The following is a 14,636-nucleotide window of genomic DNA, read 5'->3' as shown; positions in this document are numbered from 1 at the left end:
GAGGCACTTCAAACCTTTGATTAGCTAAATTCCTTATTATTCCCCTTTCCTGCTAAGAAACTCACCTGAATCCACTAACAGAAGTTTGTAAGCTTGGCTGTGTTTCACCTATTTGGCCCTTTCCTGATTTCTGTGTGCACATGCATAGCTTTTTTTAAAAAGTAAGTCTCAATTGTCAAAATTAATTTTTAAAATTGAAAATGCTGGGGACTTCATTCTCATTTTTGTCATTTGTTTAATACCGTTTAAAGAGAAACATTTTTTGTTTCATTGTATGCACTGTTTTGTCAGCATGTACCTCTCTGGGAGAAAAAGCCTTTTCAATGTTCTGTCTTTATCCTCAAAGCATGGTGTATCTTCTGTTCCTTGCATTGTTTGGAGCACTGTCTCAATGTCCTTTTACTGCTGAAATACCTATTTGTACTGGGAGTACCTAATTCCTCTTATTACAGTGATCTTGTCTCATAGAGCACTCCTCATCTCAGAACTGGAGAAAACAACCCCTCCACCCCCAGGCTGTGAGTTTCACGTTGAGATGCAGAAGAGCAGAGGTGGGGGGGGGAAGAACGTCTGTATTCCAGAGCATTACAGCTCCATTGAGCACGATTGTACTGCCTTTCATTTCTTAATGAAGGCTGCACCTAGTGATGGTTGACTTCATCTGCCATAGCTTGTAAGCAGGATCACTGCAAGTCATGGGGAGATGCCTTGTTGAAATGGACAGTATCTGTGGCTTAAGCTTACATGGGGGCTGAATGTATCATGATATTTTCAGTTTGATTGTAGCACCAGATCGTGTTAATTTACAGACAAAGAAAAACAAACTAACCGTAACCCTGCGTACAGCAGGGGATCCTTCTATTCTTCACTCTTATTTCTATCTGGGAGAATCAAGGCCAGACAGAGGACTGGTGCCACTGACACAGTTCTTCCCAGGCTGCAGCATTCACTCCTTGTTCTTAAGATCTGAGCATACCCTGATGTAGGCCTCCAGCAGCTACTGTCTGATTTCACACTCACCACTGTCTAATACTGCAGTACACCAGTAAAGCATGGACCTTTACCAACTGGGGAGGTTGCTGGCTACTAAAACAACACCAAGCTTAATGAGAATATAAGCATGTCAAGCCATTTAACTGTGTATGCATGGAATTAATTTTCTTTTTTCTTTTTTTTTTAAAGTTTTACCTGTATTGAAGGCTTTTACTCATTCTGACTGGTATTTTGCTGTAAAACTATCCCTGATTTAATTGTTCTGTCCATTTGCTGGCTGATGCTTTGTCCTGTGTCTGAGGAAATTGGTTCATTGAGGAGGCACATAATTCTCCCAAACCTCTCACTGCCACTCCTGCTATGGGCACATGGCAGTTTTGAAGGTGTGAAGTCAGCAAACCCTTCACCTTGCCATGTTCCCTTTATGCCAGGCAGGGTTATTGGTTTTGTGTGACATCGCATCTCTTCCTGAGAGATCTTTTTCTTTCCATTCCTGCTCAGTTTACATGAGGGATGTTTACATGGATTTCTGATGGATGTGTAACTACTTTTCAAAATCTTTAATTCTAACAAACTGTATCCAGCACTCCTGCTTATTTTGTTTAACGGAGAAGAGAAGGACAGACTGAAGTACTGGTCCCCCAGGGAGCTGGGGAGAGAACAGTGGACACGCTTCTTAAACTCTTCTCCAATCTAAGGTACTCCAGTCATCAGCAAAACAAAACACATGGGAAAACTCTTGCCCATTCTTCTGGCACTCTCTGCCCCCCATGTCATTTTGAATTACGTGTCTTTCTCTGACCAACTTTAAGGTAGAAGCTAGAGGTAAGCAGCCACTGTGACAATGGAAAGTTAAGCTAGCCTCAACTGTGGCTAAAGTAGCAGCAGATTTGTCAGATGCTTTCTTATTGAGGAGCTTCTGTAACTAATACATTCAGTAATGCAAGGGCAGAGGGGCAGCAGGTTTCATTTACCAGATTGAAGTGTAGAAGAAACTCATCTGCCCTTAAAGCTGAGTAGTTAGGATTTGGATGTCACATCTCCCAATTTAAGTAGCTATGGAATAAGTCTAACAGGTATCCAGCAACATGCCAGGTATTGAGAAAGGCACTATTTTAACTCTTTAACACATCTACATTTCTAATGACCCGATAAACCTTGAGAAGTGTATAACCCTTACAATTGAATTTGAATGGGGCTGTAACTGTACAGAAAACTTTCCAGCAGAATTTCAGTCATTTTCAGTTATGGCTGATACTTCCATAATTGAATACTTTTCACTTGGTGGTGCTGCACAGAGAACACAAACAAAAACATCTTCACACTCCTGTAATTTTCGTTGCTGCTGAAGCAGAGTTTGTAGAGATGGGAATTATTCCACTTGAAGTAGATGCAGAATGCTAAATGGCATAAATTGGGTTACTCATCACTTTCAGGAAAAGGGGAATAAAGGAAGAAGGGTATATTGGGCTCCATCTTCCTCAGAAAGAGATGAGCCTTCCCTTGTTAGGCTAAAGCCTCTAACTTGAGATTTTCGGTCTTTTTATGTTGTCTATATTGCCAGCATAGAGGCAGCACACAGTTTAGCACACCTACTGTTTGAATTGACGTGTGGGAGGGACTTTCTTCATCAGCTGAAAAGCAGTGATAATGAACATTTTTTTCCCCTGGTACTGGATATATTTTAAAGCAGCATAGCTCAGCTAGCCCAGTTCTCCTTGGGTGCCAAACTGCACACCAGTACCTTTGGCTTAATATCTGTGCATGATGGGAGCTTAGGCAAAGCAAATACTGCTGGTAGGATGAATTGCAGCCAGCCAGGCTGCGCCTCTCCTCCTGGGTCTTAAAACAAAGTTCTTAAATCCAGGAAAAGTATTTAAGCACTTGCTTAATTCCTGTCAACTTCACCAAGGATATCCTTTTAGTATGTTCTCCAGCCATCTGGAGATAAACATCCTTTTGTATCTGTCTTTTGGTTTGTGTGTATATAGAGCTAGCTCCATTATATTTAACAGATGGCCCCAAGTTGAAGGCTCAATCTAAATAAAAATGACTTGAAGTAAGAGCAAAGAGGATTCCATGTTACCAGCTGCAGACCTTTCAGGCCTCTAAGGTGCTGAGTGGTCCCATTTCTTATCTGACAGCTGACATGCTAATAATTTGCTGTCAATCAAGGAACTCTTGTGGGTAAAATGGGAGGAATTTCAATACCTTGTAAGTAAGATTGGTCTTCCCTTTACTTCTGTTTGTATTCTGCAGAATGTAGTTGCTGAGTAGAGCATGTATGGATATACTGGATATACTCTTCTGTGGCAGGAGGTCAGATGAAACAAGGAGAAGAAGACCATTTGGTTAATGTAGATTATTTGTTCCTCGTCTCCATAGAGAAGAGAAAATCACTATGCAGTGCTGCCTTGACCCATCAGCATGACACATGTCCTGATTGGTGATGGTGGGGAGAAGACCTTCAATTTTCATTTCTTTGTGATTTATTGAAATTCTCACAACACAGCAAGTTGTTTTCCCACTTTTCACCAGAACGTCATGTGATGTGTTCATCTTTATGGCCACGTTGGTTGTAATTATGCCCCAGAATGTGCTAAAATAACAACATTTTGAGGCCCTTTGTCAACATAGTCACCTTCTTACACCTAGCTTTAGTTTTCAGTTGTTTGGCATATTGGCTGATGGGGTCTAGTTTCTTCCTTGTAGGTGCTGGTTTTGAACTTGGCTTGCATCCACTTTCATACCAAAAAAAAGAAGAGAATGTAGCATTTTACCTTGCTGCAAAATAGCTCTTCGAGTGGCAGTGATGTATTGGTGTGCAAGTCTGTAATCAGTGAGGTTACACGCGATACTGTGAGCCACCAGGTGCAGTTTTTCATGATATTTTTATAATACTTTTCTGAAGTTGTGTCTTCCAAGTGTGGATTAGGAAGTCTTTTTAATTCATTGTACGTCTGATATTTTATAGTTTTAAATTCTCTACTTGTACTGATAAAAATTGCAGTACACCTGACGTTAGATGTAGAGTTACAAATCGGTAGATAGATATGTTGATTTATCTATATCTATCTATCACAGATAGGTGCTATTTAACTTCTAGAATATAATGCCTGTGAACTTCTCACAGAGGTGCAAATCATTTATTATGCTGTCATATGACAGGCATAGTGCCAGAATTTCCTTGTTTCCACGTTTGAGGTGATATCACTTTTCTTATGTCTTTTGTAATGTAGAGTGTAGCACTCTTAACCTTACAACCTTGCTATTAATCTGTTTCACTCTTTCTCATTCATGAATTCCATTTCTTTTGAAAGCACTGTATACAGTTGTGTGCTAGAGTCAATAAAATTGACATTTGTGTAACAAGCTGTGGCATTTTCTCAGATTTCACTGAACACTGATTTAGTGTGAAACTGTTGATAAAATCTTTCTTGCTAGCTGTAATAATACAGAACTTTATTTCATATCAAACAAATAACTGCTTTGACTTTGATTTATAATAGGCTACATAACTGTCATGATTACGTAAACTGATGACTGTATTGTGTTTTTCTTTCTCTTTTCAAAGGAATGATATATAAACATGAACTGCTTTGGAACTGGAAAACATTCATGTTCTAGCAATAAATCTAAGTTCTTTCAGAAAATAAATAGGTTTTACTACTGGCCTAATTATATTTATTGGTGCCTCTGTTCACTGGAGTGTCTCACCTGTGTTGTACTAGCAGAAACATTTACCTATCATAATCTTAGAGGGGGTAAAAACCCATCCCATGACAGTGTAATGTATTTGTCCTTAAGTGTAAATAGCAATGTATATTTTACCCTTAATCCTAGACAGTCTGTTAGCTGTGGTAATCAAGAGCTTGTCACAGATTGGTTTTTTTTTTGGTTGGAATTTAAGGTATGATGCCAAAACTGTTCAGATTGTAAGTGTTCCTCCACAGGAAAGATCCATCTTCTAAAACAGGTTTAGATTTTCAGAGGTTTGGAGGAGGGGATGACTGGGAGAACAGTGGGCATTTTTGGCAAACTCCTTTGTGCAGTGGGCAGTCCAACTGCTTCCCAAAAGACAAAATACTCATTTCATTAATACTTAATGTAGCATATATAAATCCATGAAAGTGTAATTAACTGTCTAATTCTTTACTATTTTAAATCCAGAATTGAATGAGATTTTATACGTGTGCTAATCAAAAGTTGTCATGCTGTGTGCATTAAAAATATTGCTTTTCTTATGTAAATATAATGCTAGCATTTCCATCCCAAACAATCAGAGGAGCATGGAAAGACCTACAAGGTATAATATACATACTTGTGTGTAGCAATTGGGGAAGTAGTCGTTTTCTCCCTTCGTGTTAGATATACGTGGTGTTACTTAGCAGAAATACTACTGTAGAAAGTCTTTGTTTCTTTTTCTCTAGACTTCCACTAGATAAACTTGTATCCTGTAGCTCCCTATGGAGTACTGATTTGAGTCTTTTTAGTTTGCTAGAAAGAATGGCGCTCCTGGGGTGATTTCCTTATTGTTTTATTCATTCTCTCTAATAGAATAGATGACAGCGGTGAAAAATTTGGTATTAATGTGATGTGTCACTGTAAACCTTGCAGCTCAGTCATGTATGCCCTGGTCCCTTCCTTACACAGACACTAATTTAAGCCAGTTTATTCATATAAGGGAACACTAGACCCTGTGTTAATGCAAGTGGATTCAGTTTCTCTGACTTCAGGTCCATTTGGACAAGTTTGAGGACCCTGGTGGCTGTGTATTGTAGTGTAATTGCACGTGCTGCAACTTAAGGTAGTAATTTTTTTGTACTTTATAGAGTGAGCGTGTCCTAACTGGTTTCTGTTGTACCATTTTTTTAGCAGGTTCTCTGACTGGCAGCCCTCATCTGTCAGAGCTTTCCATCAATTCCCAAGGAGGACCATCAGTGGCAAACATGTCATTATCTCCAAACTTGAGCCCTGATGCCAAGCAGTCATCTCCCTTGATAAGCCCTTTGCTGAATGACCCATCATGCATCAGGACTGAGGAAGAGGAAGAGGTCAAAAAAAAGGTAAGGCAAAGGCATTGGGCTTTGGCCCTCTTCTCTGTCTGCTGTTGTCAAAGCTGCTAATATCTACGCCCCTTGCAGCTTTCTCATCATAGATCCACATAATTAATTTGAGTTGGGCCACTTGGTGTCTGCTGCCCTCAGTCATGATATATCCAAGAGCTCCCTGTGCTTTTGAGGCTGAGCGTCCAGTTTAGAGTGGGAACCACAGAGGAGCTGCAACTGTGAGTTCAGACGCCTGGATTCATCCTCCTGAACAGAGGCGTGGGAGTTAGGGAGTTAGCTCCTCTTTAAGCAGCAGAAAGAAGAAACGCTTCGTGCCCATAAGGTGGGATAGATCTGGGCCAATCCTTTGGGTGACTGCTCATTCTGAGGATTTTTTGATAGGGTCCCTTATAAATCTGGCTTGTTTTTAGGGAGAGGAGTTTAGTAGTTTGGTGTAACAAAACAGTTGGAACAGTTAGATTAGTGTGGTATTGGAGGGAGAATTTCCAGGTAACAGACAGAAATGGGGCAGTGTAGAGCCTGTGTGGAAGCATACAACCCGGTGTATCCCTTCAGGGAGCAACACTGGCACCATTCAGGAGTGGAAAATACTCTCTTTGAACTCCAGCCTGCAGTGCTCAGCTGGAAGTGTTTGGCTCAGCCCCATCACTGCAGCAAAACCATAAGGGAGCATCACATCCAAAACTGTCTTCAGTGACAGAAGTGATTCTGTCTGAGCCGGGGTATTCTCAGTGTCTGCCAGCTCATCCCTCCTGTGCTGCAGGAAGAGGCAGGCTATGCTTGTGCATCTGTTGCCTGCTTTTTTTTTCCTGAGCTGGAAGCATCTCAGGAGGAAAAAGGTAGGAACTCAGCTGGCTTTGGTGAAAGTGGCGGCATGTGTATGGAAGATATGAGAGAGAAATCTGAGAAGAAAAGCCAAGAATCTATTAATAGACTCACAGTTCTCCCTGCCAGCCCAAGGTACAGCAGCAGACTGTTCTAGTTTATACCAGCTGATGATGGTTCCCATGGCATTATACTCTGACTGGGAGATGCCCGCATGGTCTTGCCTCACATCCCTTTCAGGTGCTGATCTTCAGGGAGGAAGCACAGAGCAAAAGATTTATGGATCTTCCTTTTAGCTTCCTGAGCAGTACAGAGCAAGAACTGAGAAGGCAAAACCACTTTTGCCTCTTTGGATAACACAGAAAAATTAGAGTTGGGTTGTTTTTTTTTCTGAAATTCGAAATTTATAGAAAATCCTTCCTCTCTCCCACTGCTAAATTGTCCAGCTGCACTGAGAAAATCATCTGGATTTGATTTTTTTATTGAGTATTTTGCTCTAGATTCTTACTCTGACAGTGAAACCTGTAATAATCAGGCAGTAATTTTTTGCAGCATTTGTCAGATGTGGTTCAAGTGGTTGTCTAACCTGCAGAGGATTTTTTTGGGAACTCCAGAGCATGTCCTGCCCTACAGGTGTGCAATAAGCCAAAAAGAACATCAGCTTTGAAAACCTCATGGGAGAAAGAAATCTCTGAAGAATCCATAGATGTTTGCTCTCTTGTGTTGGCATGCAGAATTGTTTCCAGGGCTTCAGGGCTTATGAAAAGTCAAGCATGAGTCACAGCAACCACAAGCAAGGGTCACTAGTTTGTAACTCTCTTGGTGATTGTTGTCTGCAGGTTTTTTTTCTACAGAAAGCAGCTCCATAAAAGCAGATGAAAACCTAATGTGTTTGCAATTTGCAGAGATTCCCAACTGAGAAGGCTTACTTCATTGCTAAAGAGGTAGCAACCACGGAACGAACGTACCTGAAGGACCTTGAAGTCATCACGTCGGTATGTTTACTTTAGCATTACTGATGGAACATGTGAAGCTGCAGTCAGCAGTAGTATTTCACCCGCTCCATTAAACATCATAACTGTTCCACACTACTTTTATGTGCTGCGCTGTAGGTATTCTCTGCAGTGCACAGGAGTGCAACTCTAGGGAGGAAGTAACACAAAAAGCAGAAAGTGAAGGTTTGCCCTGTGGTTAGTAACATACACTATGAAACTCTTTCAGGTTGAGGAGCTTGGAACACAGTTCAGTTATTCTTTCTTGCTCTCGTGCTTTGTGGCTGAAAACCTGCAGGCATTTTTAGTAATTACAATGATTTTTATTAAAAGTGAAGTTGCTCTCTAGGGGGTCGTACTAATATTTCCTTCTGGCTTAAATGCCTTCCATTTAACATCAGGTATGGTAGAGCACCTATTGGAATGTTTCTGACTTTTCACTAAGCAGAATTCACTGTTAAGTAACTTACTGTTTTGTAGCATCTTATCAGTGTGTGATTATTAAAGTCACTCAGACAAGTGCCTTCTTTGCACACACAGCAGTCCTATTTAATTTTCAAGAGTAACTTATGCAAGATATGACCTTAACAATAATTATCTGTGAGAGGGAGCTGGGTCCAAACCCTCTGAAGGTATTTCAGTAGTTCTGTCAGTTCCAGACTTCCCAGATGTTTAATTGCCCAGTGTGTGAATGTCTGTGAGGTTGTACATTAAGGGTGCATTGGCTCTTGGTGCATCAAATGTTGCAGTGAAGAGGACATGCTGCAGAGAAGAGTCTGTTGCTACCAGTGGGGAGCCAGGAAGAGACACCTCCCCAGTTTCTCTTCTAGTCTAGGATACCACATGGCAGATGAAGTTGATCTGACACCACATTAGACACAGCTGATGTAAGCTGGAGTAGCATGGTTGTTAGAGCCAGCAGGATAGCTGTGGCTTCTTTGCCTACTGATCCTGGCTTTGCAGAGATGCCAGGCGGTGTGGGACAGTGATCATTGCTGCAGTCTTAACAACAGATGTGCTGCTTTCATCTTTCATTTCACTCAGCAGCTGCAGAAGCAGCAAGTTTTATCTCTTCATAGCTCCCTGCCAGTTTCTGCCTTAGGTCAAACTGCCACCCAGCCCTTCGTCCTTGTAGCAGGCAAATTTGAATAGAGCCATAGAAAGGATCTTAGCTCAATAATGAGACCCATCAGCTGTGCCATGCAGGTCTCTGGCCCAGGAGGCCATTGGGAGAGAACGAGCAGCCAGTGTCATTAGAAAAGACAGAGCAAGTTTCATGCATGAAGCATGAGACTTGGTAGGCCTGTAATTCTTCAGTCCAGCAAGCCCTATAGTCCTCTGGTTTTACATCACCCATGTGTCTCCCAGAGTAAAATGAAAACTGAGCAGGAGCCTGTTGCAGTCTTAACAGCGTTGGGCCTGACCCTCCTGCTTCATGCTCCCAGCATCTTGCCCTGAAAGTGCAACATGCTGTGCTACTGGTTCACTTTGCAGAACAGTTCTCTGTGAGCAGCACCGTGAGCTTTAGTGTTTACTGTCCTAACTCCTGTCAATGGGATTTCAGACAGAGCTCAGCAAAGTAAAACGCAGAGTGTATTTTGTGGTTTTACTGGAACACTCCCAAGTAATCTCTTGAGAAAATTCTCTTGTACCTACAGTATTTGCAAATCCAATTTGGGCTTAAAAAGAATTTTTGAGATTTGATCAGTGATGGCAAAGAGGAAGGGAGTTTCTTTTTCACCCATGCAGGGCCTGACCACCAGTTTAGGAGGTGGGAGTGTCGGGGTAGCTGGAATTAGGTCCTAATGCCAGCTGGAAAGCTCCCTACTGGGTTAGGTCTGTAGGTGTTCTGTGCAGACAGTGATGGTCATACCTGCTGCATGCCACCCCCTTGGTAATTGTACTTCTTTTCTGTTTGTAGTGGTTTCAGAGTGCAGTGAGTAAAGAGGACTGCATGCCCGAGACTCTGAAAAATCTCATATTCTCCAACTTTGAACCTTTGCACAAATTTCACACTGGCTTTCTCAAGGAAATTGAGCAGAGACTTGCTCTGTGGTAAGATTATTTTTTTGTTATTTAGCAGTGTTATTTCATGTGCTGTAGCACTCTTGCACTCCCTTTTTTTTGCTCACTGTCTGTGATTTGATTGTTGTGATTCATTTGTGAAGCTATAAATGTTGGTTGTTAGTAGGCTACATATATTGAGTCATGCTTTGTTCATGTTTACTTGACAAACCCTATTGTTCTCATGTCTCAGTCAGGTACATACATATGACATTGTAACACAGCATGAAGCTTTCTATTGCAAATGTCAGTGTTCCTATATGGCTGCCCTCCTGCAAGCAAGGCTTATAAGCAATAAAGAGGGGGAGGTGAAGGACCAAATCCTGTTTCTGTTTATTAGGGCTAAGCTGAGAGAAATTTCAGAGAGCAGCAGCCTATTGCACAGCACCTCATACTTGGCACTCTCAGAGTGCACCCTACGACAGACAGAGAAGAATGGACTATCAGAAGATTACACTGGGCTTAAAATTTATCTATCCTTAGAATAGCAGCAACAAAACATGGCGTGTGTGTGGAATAGTTGTGAATTCAGTCATTCTTCCCTGGCAGTGCTCTAACTCAATGCATTTAATCAGCAACATCAGAGCAGACGTGGCACACAGAAGCCCTCTCCTTGCTGTGATTAGAACTGTCTGTACTGGATTGTTATTTTCTGTGTAGACATCTCTGGTGGGTTATCTTAGGTCCCAGGAGCCAACTTTTCCTACTCAATTAGAAAAAGTGACCATGGAAAACTGTGAAAGCAGTGAATGTGTACCTTGCAGGCAGAGCAGATGAGTGCCAATCAGTTTAATGTCTGTGTAACTAATGAATCAAAGCAAAAGCAAGACATAATCTTAAAGAGCCTGAGTTTAGCTCTTGTGTTGTAATGGACAAGGTCACTGAGTGAGAGCACAGCACACTACAGACTGATACTCTCCAAACCCACCTTGTAGTTCCATAATTAGTGTGTGCTTTTGGGGAAAGGAATGTGATATTGCCTCTTAGAGCTGAAATCCTCAGCTATCACTTTGTGGTTGATGCTTTACATAAGCCTACTGCACAGCAACCCTGCCTGCATGTCCTTTTCTTCATTGGGCAGCTGCTGCTGTTTTAATTGAGTCAGGATACTTGCTGGTATTAATTGCTTTTCAGCAAGGAATACTTATGGCAGGTTCACCAAGAGGGTTTTTTCAAATGCAATGAAGTTGTGATTGTTTCTCCACCCACATTGTAGGATTAACAGCACTTGAAATGGGGTTGAAGGACATGTGGTGAGAAAAGGAAGATCTGTAGTTCAAATTCTGCTTTCTACCAGACCAGTCTCATGTAGCGAGCTTTATGCGTGCTAATTCCTAGGGCACATGTTGAAATAGATTCCCCCTGTATCCTCTGGTTGCTAGTGTTATACAGGTGCATGCCAACCTCCTGTTCAGATGTGATGCTTTTCAAAATTGAATTATGTTGCAATAACTGCCTAACCCAAGGCACTTGGGTTTAGAGAATAGAGAAAATAGAAAACAAGTCTCTTTTGAACTCCACAAGAGGTTCAAAGACTGCAAATAAGACCTTACGTTTTCTAGTTTGTGCACATTAGGGACAAAACTCCGCTGCCCCATTGGAGGTCCCCAGACATGGGCACTCAAGTGAAAATGCAGTATCTGGGAAATTCAGCTGGAAGAGGAAACTCCTAATGAATATTTAGGCTTTTTGATTTTCTGTGGTTTTATTTTCCCCCTCTTCAGTTAACTTCTTTTAGAGCTGAGTTAGCCTTTTGTTTTCTGACTTATCCTTGGCTGTGGCTGTGGTTTCATAGAACAGCGAACCTCACTCTAAGACTCCTAGTGCCATATTAAAACTATAGCTTTGCTACGATACAAAGTGCTGATCTGCTGTGAACTTGGTTTGCAGTTCAAAAATACTCTGATGAAGTAACTTTGCTCCAGCTGGGCACCTCAGTCTGACTTTGGCAGATCAGCTATTGCACATCCTTCTGTGATCAGTGTAGGGCCACTGTGAATTCTCTGTCAGCTGCTCTGATTCGTGTGACAGAAAAGCAGTCACGTTACTGCTCTTGATCTGGACCCAGCTGGCAGCTGACAGCTTGGGTTTACCTTGTGTAAATGTTTGCTTTTTAAAGTTCTGGAAGATTTGAATATGTGAAACTGTGGGGGGAGGCAGACTAGCTGGCAGGTGTTGTTTTGGAGGTGTCGGTGTTTTTATATGCCACGGTTGCTGAAATAAGTCGCAAGCAATAAACTCTTATCCTGTAGAGATTACTGTTTAATTAAATGGTGAGTGACAAAAATCAGCTCTCAGTGTGTAAAATAGCAACACGGTAAGGAGTTTCTCCAGCAGTGTGATCAAGGTCACTTAGCTCGATGCCCATGCTGTTGTGATCGTCCCAGTGCCTTTTGTCCTGGGTATTTTAAGCCAGTGGTTTCAACACAGAGCACTGACCAACCTTAAAGCAGGTATGCAATCCTTGTGAGTCTGACTGCCACTGAGCTCTGTGACACCACTGCAGGATGCAAGCCAGCTCATTTATATCTGGTTTATCTGCATCAGCTCTTTTACCAGAGATTGGGGAAGGAAGGTGAGACACGAGCGTGCTCTGCATTCATCAGAAATAAAAGATCTTTGGATAAAAGTGTAAGAGACTTTATCAAGCTCCCAGAAGCCCCCATTCCTCAGGTGTGCTATCAGAGCTCCTAGGATGCTGTGTGTAGGCAGTGCAGATTGGGCATTGTTTTGCTTGTCAGAGGTGTCCTCCAAGCCTCTTTGCTGTGTGTTGGAGGTTCCTGCAGAAAGCTGTCCCTGCTCATACCTTGGGTCACATTGAAACTCGTGCTCTGTAAAAAGGCTGTGAAGGGACTAAGGCCGAAAGAAGATTGCTCATAATAGTTGTTAGATAACTCTGTGCTTTCAATTTATTTAAACATCAATAGATTTTTTAATATTTGGCTCAAAGAAGCTCAAGTTATGCATATTCTTAAAAGCATTTCTGGCTTGCTGGATAGCTTCTGAGCTTTTGAATCTGCTACTGAGTATCTACAGGGCCAGTATACTTTTGATCCAGTTATGGATTCTGGCAGGACTGATTTATTTCTTTATACAACTCACCCATTTTTCATACTAAGAACAGAAGATCCCAGTGAAGACATTTTTAACAAGGTGTGAACTGATGCTGACACCAATAGCCAACTGCAGAAAATTGGAACTTGCTGCATTTTTTGCAGCCAGAGTTTCGTTCTGGCCAAATGCTGAGCAGATTCCCAGTGCTTTTACTGCGGGCATCACCAGATCAGCAATACCATGGTCCATCAAAGGAGTCCCCAGCCCTTCTTGCTTCTCTTTATGAGAGGAGTATCTCAGTGTCTTAAAGCTGGCTCTTATTGTCTGGGGCCTGGAGGTTTTATGTTGAGGAGGAAGAGGTGTGGACAGTGCAGCATAACATACTCCATTAGCATCTGGCCAGCTGACTCTGAGCAGTCACTTGGACTCCACTCCTTCATTTATGTAAGCTGTCTAAGGGACCAGTCATTTGGGCCACACGCAGTATTTTCCTGCCAAAAAGTTGAGCTTTTCTTCCCACACCCGTTCAAGTGTTTGCATTCAAGGTTTCCAAACTGATTTCTGTTAATTCTGACAATGTGGCAAATGGAAAACCATGAATTTCCCTCTTGGTCGACCGTTAGGCTCTGCAGAAAGTGACGCCAGGGCAAGCCAGAATAGCCATGTCTGCCCTATGAAGCAGGAAGTGTGAATTGGTGTTTGGGGCCTTATTCACGGTGCTGGAAAGAAAAAGCCTAACAACATGCTTTCAAGAAATGTAGGCAGATTCATCTTCTCACAGGGAAGCCAGCAATTTGAGTTCCTGTTCAGAGGCACTTCTGAGGAAGGCTGCTGCTGGGTTCTAGCAGATGTGGCTGAGAAATATGTGGCTGGTAATTTGCAAGGAAGCTCTTAGATCTTAGCATATGAAAGGAAAGGGCTCAATCAGGATTCTTGAGAGACAGTTTGAAAACCTGTAATAAAAAGCACTCAGGGAGGTGTCAGACAGATGAGCTAAATGCTGATTTATTAACCTGTTTTTGTTGGGGAGGTAGTACATGTGGTCTGGAAAAACAGCCTGATAAACAGTTTATATAACTAAAGCTGCAATCCTTATCTGCCTTCTTACATGCTCAAGTGCCAACAATTGAGCTAGTATAACAACCAGCTTTAATGGTGAATGTTAAAGATATGGCTTAATGATAGAACTTTAGTTAGTAGTACTCTTGGAAGACCTGAAGCATCTAAGTGCTTAAAGATGAGCTCTACCATGCAGGAGGATATGCTGTTCCTAAGCCTGTAGCAGGAGGTCATGCACTGCAAATGTAATTTGCTGCATAACATTTTTTTTGCTGCAGTTAAAGGGCTGCAATTTAAATTGTTATGTTGATCTGGAAATAAATCTGTAATGAGATGAGATGCCTTTGCTTCCTTTTTTGCCTTCCCACCATCACCAGACTTTTATTCCTTCTGTTGGCCATCCTGGAGGACTGAGAGTAGTATGAGCTGACCTGGGATTTCCTTTAATTCGTTTTTCAGTGATGTGCACTGAGAAGTTAGAAAATTAATTGGAAAACTCAGTCCTGCTGACCCAGCCATCAAGTTTCTGGATTTTCGTAGAGTTTTACTTGTCTGCCTTCAGCACAGGTTACTTCTCTGG

The 14,636-nt window shown here is 41.9% G+C and overlaps 1 protein-coding gene across 3 annotated transcripts in view; it reads left to right on the top strand.

Moving 5' to 3' along the window:
- Nucleotides 1-14,636, top strand: part of FARP1 (FERM, ARH/RhoGEF and pleckstrin domain protein 1) — a 202,369-nt gene that overhangs the window by 168,061 nt on the left and 19,672 nt on the right. For 2 of the 3 annotated variants that reach the window (XM_042839169.1, XM_042839167.1), the window contains exons 14-16: nt 5,869-6,059; nt 7,793-7,882; nt 9,801-9,934. In XM_042839169.1, the coding sequence (XP_042695103.1) occupies nt 5,869-6,059; nt 7,793-7,882; nt 9,801-9,934 (415 nt within the window). The remainder of the gene's footprint in view (nt 1-5,868; nt 6,060-7,792; nt 7,883-9,800; nt 9,935-14,636) is intronic. The other variant, XM_042839168.1, reaches the window with a different exon arrangement.

This window comes from Centrocercus urophasianus, unplaced genomic scaffold, assembly GCF_019232065.1.
Source record: "Centrocercus urophasianus isolate 14NV4802_14NV808 unplaced genomic scaffold, USGS_Curo_1.0 seq_9, whole genome shotgun sequence".
NCBI classification, from domain to species: Eukaryota; Metazoa; Chordata; class Aves; order Galliformes; family Phasianidae; genus Centrocercus; species Centrocercus urophasianus.
This window is presented reverse-complemented; position numbering and strand designations above follow the sequence as displayed.